Source organism: Prionailurus bengalensis, chromosome A2 (genome assembly GCF_016509475.1).
Source record: "Prionailurus bengalensis isolate Pbe53 chromosome A2, Fcat_Pben_1.1_paternal_pri, whole genome shotgun sequence".
Lineage (NCBI taxonomy): Eukaryota > Metazoa > Chordata > Mammalia > Carnivora > Felidae > Prionailurus > Prionailurus bengalensis.
The window spans coordinates 11997339-12013886 of NC_057348.1; the positions used below are offsets into that span (position 1 = coordinate 11997339).

The 16548-nt window shown below is 45.0% G+C and overlaps 1 protein-coding gene across 1 annotated transcript; it reads left to right on the top strand.

The window, feature by feature from the left end:
• The first annotated feature begins 8321 nt into the window (after positions 1-8321).
• LOC122486393 (olfactory receptor 10H3-like) lies at positions 8322-9266 on the top strand. Its single transcript, XM_043585826.1, has one exon. It carries the CDS (start codon positions 8337-8339, stop codon positions 9264-9266), a length of 930 nt encoding a protein of 309 aa, XP_043441761.1. The 5' UTR covers positions 8322-8336.
• Positions 9267-16548: the final 7282 nt, after the last annotated feature.

A 16548-nucleotide genomic window follows, 5' to 3' on the forward strand; every position in this document is an offset into this window, starting at 1 on the left:
TAGCCAGTTTGCTCATGAGGAAATAGGGAGAAGAGCTGGGGATAATAACTTCTGTTTTCATAGGACTGAGGTAAGATATCACTCATCATCAGGGAAATACAAATCAAAACCACAGTGAGATACCACCTCACACCAGTCAGAGTGGCTAAAATTAACCACTCAGGAAACAACAGATGCTGGTGAGGATGTGGAGAAAAGGGAACCCTCTTCACTGTTGGTGGGAATGCAAACTGGTGCAGCCTCTCTGAAAAGCAGTGTGGAGGTTCCTCAAAAAATTAAAAATAGAACTACCTTACAACTCAGCAATAGCACTACTAGAATTTACCCAAAGGATACAGGAGTGCTGATGCATAGGGGCACAGGTCCCCCAAGGTTTACGCCAGTGCTTTCAACAATAGCCAAATTATGGAAAGAGCCTAAAGGTCCATCAACTGATGAATGGATAAAGAAGATGTGGTTTATGTATACAATGGAATATTACTTGGCAATGAGAAAGAGTGAAATCCTGGGGCACCTGGGTGGCTCAGTTGGTTGAGCGTCTGACTTTAGCTCAGGTCATGATCTCATGGTTCGTGAGTTTGAGCCCTGCATCGGGCTCTGTGTGGACAGCTCAGAGCCTAGAGACTGCTTCGGATTCTGTGTTCCCTCTCTCTCTCTGCCCCTCCCCAGCTTGCACTCTGTCTCTCCCTCTCTCAAAAATAAATAAACATTAAAAAAAAAGAATGAAATCCTGCCATTTGCAGCAACGTGGATGGAACTGGATGGTATTATGCTAAGTTAAATAAGTCAGTCAGAGAAAGACAGATACCATATGTTTTCACTCATAGGTGAAACTCAAATAAATGAAAATATACATATCGTTGGGTGTTGGATACATGCTGGGTATTTGTTTTTCCCCAATTTTTTACACCCCTCTTGCATGGGATCTAGTGATCATGATCTCTTGTTCTTGACCCCATGTGATGAACTCCTTCCCATTACTCTGCCTAAGAATGTGTTATCTTCTTATGGGCAGGTGGGGGGCATCACATGGATATGTCTGGGCAGTGACACACAAGGTCTTCTTGAATGTTCATGCAAGGGAAGATTTTCCCCTCCTCCAACATAAGGATAAAGAAAATTAAGCAGAGTAATTATATATGACTCAGCATTTCATCCAGCACTTTACCAATGGTTTATACTACTGTCTTTTAAATTATAACAAATGCACAAAAGAAATTAAACTTTTAGTCTCTAAGAAGATGATTTACTATGTATAATTTCTCGCTGCCTTGGAAGGGATAGATTCTAAGGGAGGTTTTCTATGTCAAATTGGGTTCAGAAGGTGACCTGGAGAGAGAGAGAGACAGAAAGAGATACAGAGAGATAAGTAGTGGCATAGGAATCCTTTAAATTGATCTGAACAGACACTTGAATAATTTTGGATATGGGGCCAAATCTGGGAAAGGAATGAAGAATGAGAAGGAAGTTGGTAGCAGGGTAATTTTCACATGAGGAAAGGAAAGGGAAGGGAGAGTGAGAAAGGAAGAGAGGGGGAGAAGAATAGGGAGGAAAAGAGAGAGAAAGGGGAGGGGGAGCAGTGCTTAGATAAGAACATAAAGCATGTTAAAAGGGTTTTGCTTTCGGACAGCTTATGGAAAGTCTTTTCCCTTTTTCCCCACATTACTTTCCATAAACATCAATTTCTCATTCCTGAGTTTGGAAGAATCTATTTGGGGGATTTGTTGTAGGCACAGTGCTATCTCAAGATGCACAAAGAGAGGTCAAGGGTATGGGTACCCCCTTTATGCAGATGAGAACAGTTGGTGGAGGTCACACAACGTGTGAAGGAAAGGGTCACATGGAGATTGAGGTCTGTCTGACTCCCATGCTGGGTATTGGGAAACCATAGGTCTGAGGATCCAGGAAGGGGGCTTTCTGTGGATCTAAACTACTACTCAAAGGTGAGGCCAGATGTTTGAGTTGGAGGCAGAAGATGTGATATAATGTTAAACCCACAGCTACCAGTCACCTCGTGAGCATACAAGACTCTCCTCGGTAGTCAATAAACAAGGACAACACAGGAGACCAAATATTTGCTTGATTATATCACAGAGAGGCTTATGTTGATGTGGACTCTCAGGCTTGGATCACCAGGATGACAAGGAAAGGGTAGAACTTGACCATGAGGTGAGGTGGGGTGATCCAGTGTGTCCAGGAGACAGTGAACACTTCTATTGACAAGGAGAAATCGCTCCCTATGACCCAGCTCTAAATTACCCTTATTGTGGGAAGCCCTCCAGCTGCCTTGACCCCAGGGCAGAGCCCTGGATTCCCACTGGATTCCCAGTGGATTTCCACTCTGGGCTGCTCCAGCTCCTGCCTTCCTTCTGTCCCTGCCCTGACCCTAAGGGATTGAGGGCATCTACTCCAGCCCTGTTTCCCCCAAGACTGGGAGCTCCTAGTCCTCAGCAGGGACTGGGGCTCTCAGGGCAGACAGAGACAGCAGGGAGTCTTGGTTGTGTTGGGGAGTTGGAGGAAGGAGTAGGGGCTGCACATCCCCAGAGATCCTCTGATGATCCTCTTGGCCACTCCAGACCCTGAGGAGGCCCTGGGGAACAGCCTGCTGGGAAGCTGCAACAGGGATAAAGCACACAGCATCAGTTCCAGGAGCCCAGAGGTCTGGCCCCACACCTGCCCCTGTGTGCTGCTGACAGAATAACACAGGAGAGCGTCTTCTGTCCTCCCCTGCTGGCTGCTTCCTGGAAGAGGCAGCCCAGCACGAGGGGACCAGGAGGGACAGGGTAGGTGGCAATATTTAGGCAGTTGTGGGGAGCAAGCCCCGGTTGGGGGTGGGAACAGGACTGGGGAGAAAGGTGGTAAGACAGGCTCTTAGCCTTGGGAGCTGATGGGACTTTTCTCGGGTTGCCCCTGCTGGGTCCTGGGTTCCTCACTCAGCCTAGTGACCTTTGCAACTTCTAGGTCACTATTGTTGATTGGGACTGATCCTGTCCCCCTGAAATATTTGCACATGCCCGGAGGCCCTTTTGTTGTCACAGCTCATGGGGAGGGAGGGATGCTACCGGCATCTGGAGGGTTGAGGCCAGGGATGCTGCTAAACGTTGTACAATCTGGTAGTAGTGTGGGGCGTTTGTTCCACTGGTGAACCAATCAGGACACGTTATAGTAACTCCGCCCACATTTACACTAGGGCTCACTGTCTGTGTTGCAGCCTGTGGGTTTGGAGCAGCAGATAGTGGCATATATACAGTGTTCCAGCATCCCACAGAACAGTGTCAGGTGCTCTGTTTTTAATGCGCCCAAATGCAATTATGCTGGAGAGTTGAGCTGCCTTTTGCCTCATTCACTCGGTGTCATTTTACGGCTTCATTTATGCTGCTGTGTGTGCATGGAACTCCTGGCTGGGGCTCCAGGGTTTGCATCCGGCCCGTGGGACCTGCCCCCTTCCCAGTTATGGTTCCCAAGCAGGCTTGTCCATTCCCGCACTACAAGCGGGGCTTCATCCCACAGGCTCCGTCCAGGTAGGTGTGCGCCATGGAGATAGAGGTTCAGGTGCACGTGAAGGTTGCACTTCTCCATTCTCGGTTCTCACCCGCAGGCCGCGGGATTGCTCCCTCCCCGTATAGCTGTGGGCACTGGGCACTTCCTAATCTGGGGAAATGAATAGGTGTACAGGGAAATCTCAGGGTCGTTTTCCCCTTCCCTTTCCTTGTCTTGAAACCATCTGTTCACTTGCCTGTGTAACCCCTTCTGTGTGTTCTCTGCTCATGTCCTGGACTCGTTTCTGTATGGAGTCTCTTCTTCTTAATGTGCTGGTTTCTTATTTACTCTAGACAGTATTCCCTGGTCAATTTTAGTCAAGGCACCGGCTCCTTTCCCAAATTTCCATCTGCCTGTTCATGTATCCTGGATATTCCAGGGTGTCCTGGAAGTTTTCATGTGTGTTTCTTTCTCTAAGCAGTTAAATGAATTTAATGAAATGGCGTCAGCACTCACGGAAGATATGCTTCTGAAATTCAAATGCTGCTTTACCGATTAAGCATACCATAGACACATTTCATGTCTTTTTAAAATCACCTCAACATCTGTGCTTTTGATGTTTGGTTAGACTCCTCCTTCACTTATAGATCACAAAGTCATTCTCCTGAATCCTTTTCCTACTGACTTTATACTTCATTCTACATGTGAAATCCATTTGGATTCCACCTTTATGTGGAATCTGAGGCAGGAATTCAGATTTATACTGCTTCTGGGGCACCTGGGTGGCTCAGTTGGTTGGGTGTCCGACTTCGCCTCAGGTCATGATCTCACGGTTTGGGAGTTTGAGCCCACGTCGGGCTCTATGCTGAGGGCTGGGAGCCTGCAACCTGCTTCGGATTCTGTCTCTGACTCTCTCTGCTCCTCCCCCGCTTGTACTCTGTCTCTCCGTCTCTAAAAGAAATAAACATCAAAACAAACATTTTAAAAAGATTTATACTGCTTCATAGAATGACCAGTTTCTCACCACAAACCAGTAAACAATCCATTATTTCCATTTGATTTGTGCTCCCACCTTTATCACATATTGGGTTTGGAATGGTGCAGGATGTTTTGTGAGATATCCAATCAGCACGACACAGGTGTCACACATATCATCTATCATCCATGTCTTCTCCAGGGTCGCATTAAAAAAATTTTTTTTAACATTAATTTATTTCTGAGAGACAGAGGGAGGCAGAGCATGAGCAGGGGAGGGGGAGAGAGAGACACAGAATCTGAGCTGTTTGTCAGCACAGAACCCAACGTGGGGCTCGAACCCACAAACTGCGAGACCACGATCTGAGCCGAAGTCGGATGCTCAACCGACTAAGCCACCCAGGGACCCCCAGGGTCGCATTTTTAAAAATGATTCTGATTTGGTAGTGAGTCTCAACTCTGGGAGAGACATCTCTCTGTCTCTCTTGTGTGCTCCATTTTAAGAAGACCTGTATAGTTTTTTTACTAGCTTTATTTTTCAGAAGTAGGTTTAGCATAGTTATTAAATTTAACTTCTTCAGTTGTAAATGCAGCTGCACTGAGTATAATTTGGGGAGGAACCAACATGACTGCTATATTGGTTCATCCCATCTGAGAGTACATATTGATTTCCAGTTTTCCACATAGCCAGACCATCTTCTGTCCTCGGAGGTGTGTTTGGTTAATTCCTAGATATTTTTTTAAATGTTTCTCAGTGTTTATTCACGTTCGAGGGAGAGACAGAGAGCGAGTGGAGGAGAAACAGAGAGAGAGGGAGACACAGAATCTGAAGCAGGCTCCAGGCCCTAAGCTGTCAGCACAGAGCCTGACACGGTGCTGGAACCCACGAACTGTGAGATCATGACCTGAGCTGACGTCGGACGCCCAACTGACTGAGCCACCCAGGCGCCCAATTCCTAGATATTTTTTTTTAATTTTTTTTTCAAAATTTATTTATTTTTGGGGGGACAGAGAGACACAGAGCATGAACGGGGGAGGGGCAGAGAGAGAGGGAGACACACAATCGGAAACAGGCTCCAGGCTCCGAGCCGTCAGCCCAGAGCCTGACGCAGGGCTCGAACTCACGGACCGCGAGATCATGACCTGAGCTGAAGTCGGACGCTTAACCGACTGCGCCACCCAGGCGCCCCTCTAGATATTTTAAAACAAAGGATATCAAAGAGTAATCTGAGGACACTGGGGTCCCAGAGACCCCTTCTGGGGGACCAATAGGTCCTCACTTCTCTAATGAACACGAAGATGTGTTTTCGTCATGTGCTTCAACTAAAACAACATGTTGCCACAGGCGGGATAAAAAAGCAGATACCAGCATCATCGTGTATGCCATCCAGACAGCACTGGAAAATGTTGCTAAAATGTAAAAGAAAGCCACAATTCTCACTAAGTGAGTTTTTAAAATGTGGTTACTTTTCTAAAAAGTTAGTTACATTAACATGATACCGATTGTTCCTTTAGGTTGAATCAAATATTGATCATTGTTCTTTTAAATGTGTAAGGAACTCAATATTTTTCAAAAGTCTTAGGATTGGGGCACCTTGGTAACTCAGTTGGTTAGCGTCCGACTTCAGCTCAGGTCATGATCTCACAGTTTGTGGGTTCAAGCCCTGAGCTGGTTTCTGTGTTGACAGCTCAGAGCCTGGAGCCTGCTTCAGATTCTGTGTCTCCCTCTCTCTCTGCCCCTCCCCTGCTCTCTCTGTTTCTCTCTCTCTGACAAATAAACATTAAAAAAATTAAAAAATAAAAATAAAAAAATCTTAGTTTTAATTACAAATACTGTAAGAATGGAGAATTCTAACTCAGTTAAAGAAAAGCCCTCTAGGGGACTCAATAGTTATGTAGCGTAAACAGATCCTGCGACCAAAACATTTGAGAGCTGTCTCCTTATAGTTTGTGTCACTATTAGTGATGTTATCTTACCTTTTCCATGAATTCTATCTTTTATTTATTTTATTTTATTTTATTTTATTTTATTTTATTTTATTTTATTTATTATTTTAAGAGAGAGTGAGCACGAGTGGGGAAAGGGCAGAGAGAGAGGGAGAGAGAACCCCAAGCAGGTTCTGTGCTGTCAGCCCTGGGGCTCGAACCCATGAACCATGAGATCATTATCTGATCTGGCTTCAGAAGTAGAATTCAAAGATCCATCACTTACATACAACACACAGTGCTCGTCACAGCAAGTGCCCTCCTTAATCCTCATCACCCATCTAGCCCATCTCCCACTTGCCTCCCTCCATCAACCCTCAGTTTGTTCTTTATGGTTAAGAATCTCTTGGGGCACCAGGGTGCCTGGGTGGCTCAGTCAGTTGAGTGTCTGACTTTGGCTCAGGTCATGATCTCACAGTCTGTGAATTTGAGCCCCCACATTGGGCTCTGTGCTGACAGCTCAGAGCCTGGAGCCTGCTTCAGATTCTGTGTCTCTCTCTCTCTCCGCCCCTCCCCTGCTCATGCTCTGTCTCTCTCTCTCTCACTCTCTGTCAAAAATAAATAAACATTACAAAAATTAAAAAAAGAAAGAATCTCTTGGGGCGCCTAGGTGGCTCAGTTGGTTAAGCATCTGACTTTGGCTCAGGTCATGATCTCACAGTTCATGAATTTGAGCCCCACATCAGGCTCTATGCTGATAGCCTGGAGCCTGCTTCGGATTCTGTGTCTCCGTCTCTCTCTGTCCCTCTCCCACTCACACTCTGTCTCTCTCTCTCAAAAATAAGTAAACATTAAAAAAAAATCTCTTGTGGTTTGTTTCCCTTTCTTCTCTTCCCCCCTTCCCATATGTTCATCTGTTTTGTTTCTGAAATTCCACATACAAGTGAAATTCATATGACATTTGTCTTTCTCTGATTGACTTATTTCACTTAGCATAATACACTTTAGCTCCATCCATGTCATTGCAAATGGCAAGGTTTCATTCTTTTTGATCGTTGAGTGTTATTCCAATGTGTGTGTATATGTACGTATATACATACACACAATACCACATCTTCTTTATCCATCCATCAATCGATGGACATTTGGGCTCTCTCCATAGCTTAGCTATTGTTGATAATGCTGCATGTGCCCCTTCAAATCTGTATTTTTGTATCCATTAGATAAATACCTAGTAGTGCAGTTGCTGGAATGTAGGGTAGTTCTATGTTTAGGTTTTGGAGGATTTGCATGATTATTACGGGTATAATTCTACAGGAAATACTGAATTTGGGAAGTTGACCTCATCTTCTGCAGCGTGTGTCTGTCTTTGTTCTAATATAGTTGTCTTCATTCCTTTACCTTTCTAGGTAGATGATCACATCTATTCCCTTCCAATCCTGATATTCCTTCTTTACTTTTTCTCAAGCATCACCACCAGCTTCACTTCCCATCTAATGAACAGCAGAGGCAGTGAGTAACCTTGGCTTCTTCCTGATGCTAAAATAATACATCTATTTCTCCCACTTCGTGTACTATTTGCTAGTTTTGTGCTGTATTTTCCTAGTAAGCTAAGAAAGTCCCCGTTGACTTCATGTTGAGAAGAAGCTTTTAAAAAGATTTTTAAGGTATATACATCTATCACCATTATGCTGTATATCTAAAATGGTGCAATACTTTATGACAATTATGTATTAATTTTTAAACCATAAATAGTAATGGAACTTTAGCAATCCAGGATTGCAGCTTGAATTCCTATAATTATATGATATTTATTTTAGTTTATTCCTGTGACTGATCACATGATAGGTTTTCTGATGCTGAATCAACCTTGTTATTCATGGGATAAATTATGAACCTTCATTCCCTTTCTGATCTCACCAGATGCAGCACCCGTGCCTGGTCAGAACTATAGCATGATGACTGAGTTCATCCTCGTGGGCTTCTCCACCTTCCCACAGCATCTCCTGCCTGCCTTCTTCCTGCTGTACCTGCTCATGTACCTGTTCACGCTGCTGGGGAACCTGCTCATCATGGCCACAGTCTGGAGCGAGCGCAGCCTGCACACGCCCATGTACCTCTTCCTGTGCGCCCTGTCCACCTCTGAGATTCTGTTCACCGTTGCCATCACCCCTCGCATGCTGGTTGACATGCTCTTCACCCACCGCACCATCACCTGGGCGGCCTGTGCCAGCCAGATGTTTTTCTCCTTCACGTTTGGCTTCACACACTCCTTCCTGCTCATGATCATGGGCTATGACCGCTACGTGGCCATCTGCCACCCCCTGCGCTACAATGTGCTCATGAGCAACCGTAGCTGTGCCCGTCTGGTGTCCTGGACCTGGGCTGGTGGCTCAGTCATGGGGATGATGGTGACCCTGATAGTTTTTCACCTCACCTTCTGTGGATCTAACATGATCCACCATTTTTTCTGCCATGTGTTTTCCCTTCTAAAGTTGGCCTGTGGGAATGAGAATTCCTCCGTCACCTTGGCTGTGATCCTGGTGTGTGTCTCAGCTCTGATGAGCTGTTTATTCCTCATCGTCCTCTCCTATGTCTTCATCGTGGCCGCCATATTGCGGATCCCCTCTGCTGAAGGCAGGCACAAGACCTTCTCCACATGTGTGTCCCACCTCACTGTGGTCATTGTGCAATATGGCTTTGCCTCCATTATCTACCTCAAGCCCAAGGGCCCCCATTCTATGGACAGTAACACCCTGATGGCCACCACCTATACAGTCTTCACTCCCTTTCTCAGTCCGATCATTTTCAGCCTCAGGAATAAGGAGCTCAAGAACGCCATAAAGAAAAGCATCCAGAGAAAACTCATTCCTCTAAGCTCCTGATGGCCAGTTGGGTGGTGAGGCATATGATTGAAGGACTGAGAATAATGATTGTCTCCAGGGGACAGTTGTAGGAATTCAGTATATGGAAATACTTATTAGGTATTGTTGGATGCATAGGGTTTTGGAGCAGGATAGGTATTAGTTTTTCCCAATTTTTTTTACCTCCCTCGTACATAGGCCCTAGTGATCAGTGTCTCTTCTTCTTGATCCCATGCGATGAACTCCTTCCCATTACCTCTGTCTAAGAATGTGTTAGCTCTCTATGGGCCAGTGGAGAGCATCACACGGATGTGTCTTGGCACTGATGCACAGGGTTCTTCTCGAATAGACAAGCAAGGGAGGACTTTCTCAAACTTCCTTCACCATAGGAATAAACAAAAGTAAGCAAAATAATAAATGCCACCAGCACTGGGGTTTTAGTTATCAGGCACTGTGTCCAGTGTTGTGTAAGTACTATCTTTTAATTATAGCAAATGCACAAAAGAGCATTCACTATTTTATTCTAAGGAATGGTTCCATGTTTATAGTTCCCACCTTCTTTGGAGGTGATAGACCCTAAATGATTTCCTAATGTTGAGATGAGTTGAGTGAAGGATGTCAGAATGCAAAGTGGAGAAAGAGAGTTTGAGAGCCAGAGTGACAGAAAGAGAAAGCGGAGAAGATTCAGTGCTTGAGGAAGAACATACAGATTGTTAAAAAGGTGTTGCTCTCTGACATCTTAAGGAAATCTTTTTCCCTTTTTTCCCATATTACTTGCAATAAAACATAAATTTCTTATTCCTGTGTTTACTTGAATCTATCTGTGGGATGTGCTGGAGGGCACAGTGCTATCTCAGGATGGGACAAAGAGAGGTCAAGGGTGTGAGCACCCCCTTTATGCCAAGGGTTTGGGAAACCATGTGTCTGAGCACCCAGGAGGGGGTCTTCCATTGGTATAAATTCTTACTCAAAGCTGTGGCCAGATATTGGAGTGGCAGGCAGAAGGTGTTTTATAATAATAAACCTATGATGGCTGTCACATATGAATGCCTGCTGTCTGCCAAATGCTGTGGGAAGGGTTTCCTATGCGTTTACTCTTCTAAGTCTCAAAATGAATTATTCTTTCTCTGCATTTAGATATGACCCACATCTATTACTATTCACATTTTTGAAATGCATAAAATGCAAATGTGATAGATAATTTGTCCTGGGTCACACCACCTTGAAGGCGGGAAGCAGGAATCGATTACAATGTGCATGTGTGTGCAACTGGTGAACAGGAACCCGCCTCTCTCAGGTGTCTACAGAGAGAAGTGAGGTCGTGACTGGGAGGAGAAGGCTGTCATTAGAGGGAAGAGACCCCTTTCAGGGAAGGAGGGCAGGTGCAGCCCTAGGCACACACCCGTTTCACACACCCAGAGGGAAACACGGACTCCAGAGGACTTCATGAGACACTTTGTCTCATGAACACTGACAACAAGAGCTTGGCAAAACCGGCTACGGCAGTTTTGGGGTTCCATCCATTATTTTGCTCATTATTGGTGTTACTGACGGATGCCCCCACCATTCCTAAGATGTGCTTCTCCAGAGTCTGCGGCTGTGTTCCCTGACCCATCAAGAGAGGGTGTTCAGATGAGGAGGAGGGTGTTGTAGTTTCAGGGCAGAAGATTTATATGCTTTGTTACAGCAGCCCCAGAAACTGACTCCTGAAATGGTATCCTGACATTAAATGTTTTGGGGTTTTCATTACAAAATCAGCTGAGTTGCAGGGGGTGAAATGACAGATTAAGTACTTACACGAAGGGGAAACCACCAGGAATTGATTGGTAGATCTCAAACTCATCTCTTTAGACAGAAAGGTGACACTTTTACCAGCCCTGTTTTTCTTTTTTAAGGTTTTTTTTTTTTGTATTATTCCCCAGAGAAACAGAACCACTAGGATGAATGTGTATACAAAGAGATGTGTATATGTACATAGGTGTATATAACATATATAACACATATAACATGTAATAATGTTAGTGTATGTTTTAAATTCATGCTTTGAATAACTACTTGCTATTTTTTTTAATGTACCATATCATCACATATATGACATTTTCCCTTGGTCCTGGAACAGTAGTCTTTCAGCTACTAAGCTAATTAAATGCAAGATGTATAATTTAGTTCACAAATTATAATGCCTTTCCTTTGAGGCACTGATTTTTAAAACTGAACAAAAAGCTTTGAAATCAATATCAAAAGGAAAAGCCCATTTGGCACATAGTAGAAGTTTATTAAATATTTGTTAGTTGACTACAACACTCAACTTACTGAATAAATATTGTTCTGGTGCAATCACAGTATATTATATATTATAGTATGTCATAATTGTGTTGTTCCATTTTATAAAATGTGATATGTCTGCATCCGGCTCTTCCTGTCCCCACACTGAGGGCTTTTTTAGTGCCAGGTTACATCAGTGTTATTTTCAGGTCCCGAGATTCAGAGTGGGTCCCTTAGCTAGAGATCAGAGTGGATGTGCTGAATGGATGAAGGAAGTAGAGAGGATGAGAGAAGGGAGGAATGACTAGAGGGGAAGAAGAGAGGGGGAGGGAGGGAGGGAGGGAGGAAGAGAGAGAGAAAGGAAGGGCATTCCCAGGGTCTCAGCCACCATCTTTGGACACGGAGGAGTTCGCATCCAGCTTCCAGTGCTCTGGGGCCAGGTCCCCGGGATCTGCCTCAGGGGAGGGCACCTTCAGAGGTAACACTCTTGCCCCGCTCACTTCTGACCCCCATGCAGCAGCAACCAGGGTATCCAAGCCAGACATTGTGAGAGAGAGAAAGGGGTGGGCTCCCCAAGGGGGTGGGGATAGGAGGTGGGTAGGGGGCACTCGCCTGCAGAGCAGAGATTGCCCTGGACCCCGGGTTGGCATGACTCCACAAGGTGTGTCTGTGTCAGGAGCTGGAGTCTGGCAGCCAGAGGAGGGTGGAGTCGAGAGGGGAGGTCAGCGGGCACAGTGCACCAGCAGATGGGGCATGAGGCCAGAGCCAGGGCTAGACCATGGCACACAGAGGCCAGCAGTGGGGGCCAGAGATGGTGGCTGAGGGATGAGGTCCAGGAGGAGCTGAGTCTGGTGCCCCGGGATTGCTGGGTCGCCCCAGGGCCCTGCTGCCCCCAAATGCTTCTTTCCTGCATGAGAGAGAGACCCCATCCTGACACCCAGTCTAATCATCCACTTTCCAGGTGGGGTTCTGGGTCCTCCAAGCATTGGCTGACTTGGCTCTGAGATAACACTTGGTGACAACCTTCTGGGGGCTGGGTGAGGGGGCAGAAGCAGTGCTGTGATATGGGGGTGAGCCCTGCCCCAAGGTAAGTATTTGAAGCCTTGTCATCAAATCTCACTGATATAGGTAAATGACAGATTGTGTATCATGGATATATTAGTATGTATCATCGAGATGCATGTGTCAGTGATGCAGATATAAATACGCATACCTGTGTGTACCTCTTTCCCAATTTTTCACCAGGGCTGAGGCTTCAGAGCCATCCCCTGTGCTCTGTGGCTGTCAGGTTTGTTTTTTCTATATGCTGTGTAGAGCTTCGTGGCTCACGCCCACCCCATGTTACTTGGCCCTGCCCCCAGGTGAGGGTGGGGGTGTCTCTGACTGCCCCTGACTGTCTGCCATCACAGACAAGGCTGCCATGAATGGCTTGACCACGTCCCCTCGCTGAGCTGAGTTTCAGATGGAGATCTAGAAGTGTTTGCGGGACCTTGGGTAAGTGTCCCCTTAATCTGGCCGTGAACCACCAAGTGAGGACGTCTTCAGTCTACTCATCTCACCTCTGGGCCAACACAGGGCGGATCCAGATTTCTAAGTCTTGCCGCTCTAGCAAGCGGATGGGGAGCCTGTACCCACTGTGTTCACAGATTGCTGCTGTTTTATTACTTTTTTAATGTTTATTCATTTATTGAGAGAGAGACAGACAGACAGAGAGAGCGAGCATGAGCAGGGGAGGGGCAGAGAATCCCAAACAGGCTCCACCCCATCAGAGCAGAGCCCAATGCGGGGCTCGAACTCACGGACCATGAGATCACGACCTGAGCTGAAACCAAGACAAGGACGCTTACCCTACTGAGCCACCCAGGCGTCCTGAGTGTTGCTGTGGTAAACCAAATTCCTCTCCTTGCTAATGAGCCGCTCATGTCCTTGTTTGCTGCTGGCCTAGTGCGTTACCTCAGCTGCAGATCACCTGTGCCCCCCTCTTGCCCACTTTCTATCATGATGCCTGTCCTTTTTCTCATTGGTTTCCTCATTTCTCTTTTTTCTCACTGTAGATTCTAGATATTACTCTCTTGTCAATGGGTTCTTTTCAGCTGGATCGAGGTATACATAATATACGAAGAGCTGCGTACATTTAATGGGTACATTTTGATGACTTTGGACATACGCCTACAATTGTGATACCATCCGCACAATCAAGGTAATAAATGTTATGTACCTCCTCCAAAGATTCCTCATGTCCCCTTCTGTGTGTGTGTGTGTGTGTGTGTTAGTAATTTTAAAGGACATCTACCCTCTTAACAAGTTCTTTTTTATTGAAATCTAGTTGACAAATAAACTTGTGTGAATTTAAGGTGTACCGTGTGTTGAGTTGGTATGTTTATTCATTATAATGCGATCGCCATTGCGCTAATAGCTAGCATGTCTATCAGGTCACGTGATCATCATGTCTGTTTTAGTGTTGGGGATAAATAAGATCTCGTCTCTTAGCGAGTTTGATGATGAGAATACAATATTGGCGTCTATGTTCTTAACAAGTGTTTAATTGTGCACTATCGTCTTGTTAACTCTAGCTTGTAGGTTGAACGGCAGAGCTCAGGAACTTATACAGCAAGTAGCTCTCTGTTCTCTGTCATTGGTAACCTTTATCCATGATGCTCTTTGTTAAAAGGATTCAGAATTTCCATGTAATAGAACTGATCTTTTTTACTGAAGGTTTGTGCTCTTTTTTCTTTTTAAGGAACGTGTTTCCTGTTCTTGGAGCACAAAGATCCTATTACACTTGCTGTCATTAGCTATGTTTTTATCTTTCACAATTATGTTTTCAATCTATCTTGATTCTCTTTTTGGTGGGGTATTGGGAGTCTAGTTTTGGTTTTTGTTTGTAGAGAGAGGTACTTTCCTCAACAGCATCCCCTAAACAATTCACCTTTTTTCCAAATGATTTGTGGTGTGACCTGAACCATACATGAATGGCTCTGTCTCCGAGCTCTGATTCCAGAACCACTGGTCACTGTCTGTCCTTGCACTGATCCCACACTGCTTTGTTTCCAAGATGCTGTCGCGTGTCTACAGAGTGCAGTCTCCCCCACCTCCTGTCATTCTTCATTTCCAGATGGACTCAGTTATTCATGGGTCCTTATTTTTGATAAACATTTTGCAATACGTTTATGCTCTTTCTCAAGAGTCCAACTGGATGTTTTTGAGGGCATTACATTGAATGTATAGATTAAATTTGGGGAAGAATGAACATCTTTCTGATATTGTCTTTTGCTTTCATCCATTTTGTTAGGTCATCTGTCATGTTTCCTGTCTGTTAGAGGTCTCATAGTTCTCCATGAAGCTCCTGTGTGTACTTGTTTAAAGTAATTCCTAGACTGTTGTCAGGTTTTGTGCAACTTTGAATGATACCTTATTTTGTAATGTTTTATTATTAACTAATTTTAAACTTATGAGAAAGCTGCAAAAAGCATACAGAAAACTCTCATCCTCCCCCCAACAACCCCTTTGAATGCCAGGATCTTCCAGAACCAGGACAATGATGAGACCCAGGGCACGAACGCTGGTATATAACACTGTATAGCAAACAACAGCTCTTACTAGAATTCTTTCAACTCTCCACTAATATCCTATTTCTATTCCAGGACACAATCCATTTCATGTAGTTGTTATTTCAAGTTTGCATTATCATTCACTTCTAAGTATTTCTTAATTTCCCTTTAAGCCAGATGATTAATGACTAATATGTTACTTTGGCATTGTCAAATGGTTCACCCAATATTTACATTCTAAATACATGGGAATTTTGAGGGGTCCTTTTCTTATTAAAGTCCAGTAGTATTGCCAAATGATCAGATATTTGGGGCTTTGGGTATTGGTACTTGGGAATGTACCTGTATTTCCTTTATGACCTGACAGTGTTTGATGTTTTTCTCTTTTTCTTTCATTTTGTGTTGGTGTAGTGAATAGGAGCATATGTGTGTTTGTGTGTATTTGTACAGGATAAATAAACATATATAAGTATATATTACCTTTTGTATATATATATACATGTATGTACATGAATGTATATAGAATACACAGAATATACACGAGCTATGTATATATATATATACTTATATATGTATGTATGTATATATATATATATATATACACATAGCTCAAGTATTAAATAATGTGACATAATTAAGTCTTAAAACACCAGTAATTAAAATTATAATGCAGGGGCCCCAATACACAGGAGGGTGAGCATCCCTCCTGAGTCACACGGTCCACGTCGAGCACGGAGACCGTTCCTGCTGTCCTCCAGCTCCTGCTCCGATAGTGTTGGTTGAGGGCACACCGCACCCCAGCCCCTGTGCTGGGGCCCCTGCAGCTACACGGTCAGGTGAGTCCTCAAAACACACCCCAATGAGCAAACCCTGCAGCTGTGCTACTGGGACTCCTTCACCTTCGTTGACCGAATTCCAAGGACACTCAGCACTTCTCGAGAGCCATCTCAATGCCCCAGGTCTTCTCCACAAAGAATGGTCTAAGAATCTGGCTTGAAACTAATTGTAAAGTGAAACCCAATAACATTTAACGTCAGGATGCCATTTCACGAGTCAGTTCCTGGGGCTGCTGTATCAAAGCATATAAATCTCGTGCCCTGACTCCACACACATCTATCCTCTTCCATGCTGGAGGCCAGAAGCCGAATCAGGGTCACCAGGTGTGAGTCCAGGTGTGAGCAGGCATGCGTCCTTCGGGGGATCCGGGGAGGGATGTGTCTCCTGCTTTCCCAGCTTCGAGGGCACCACGCATCCCCTGGCTCGTGGTTCCTGCCTCAGCTACTCCAATTCCCCCTTCCGGTGTCACATCCCCTACTGCTCCCTGTCTCTGGCCCCTTCTGCCCCCTTGTATAAGGACACTTGCAATTATAGCAGCCCATTTGGGTGACGAGGGTAATCCCCCTGTCTCAGATCTTAACTGCATCTCATCTGCACACTCCCTCTTGCTGGGTAAGGGAACGCAGCCACAGGCTCTGGAGAAGCACATC

Excerpts from the sequence above, each read along its gene's own strand:
- LOC122486393 (XM_043585826.1), top strand. The coding sequence starts at position 8,337 with ATGATGACTGAGTTCATCCTCGTGGGCTTCTCCACCTTCCCACAGCAT.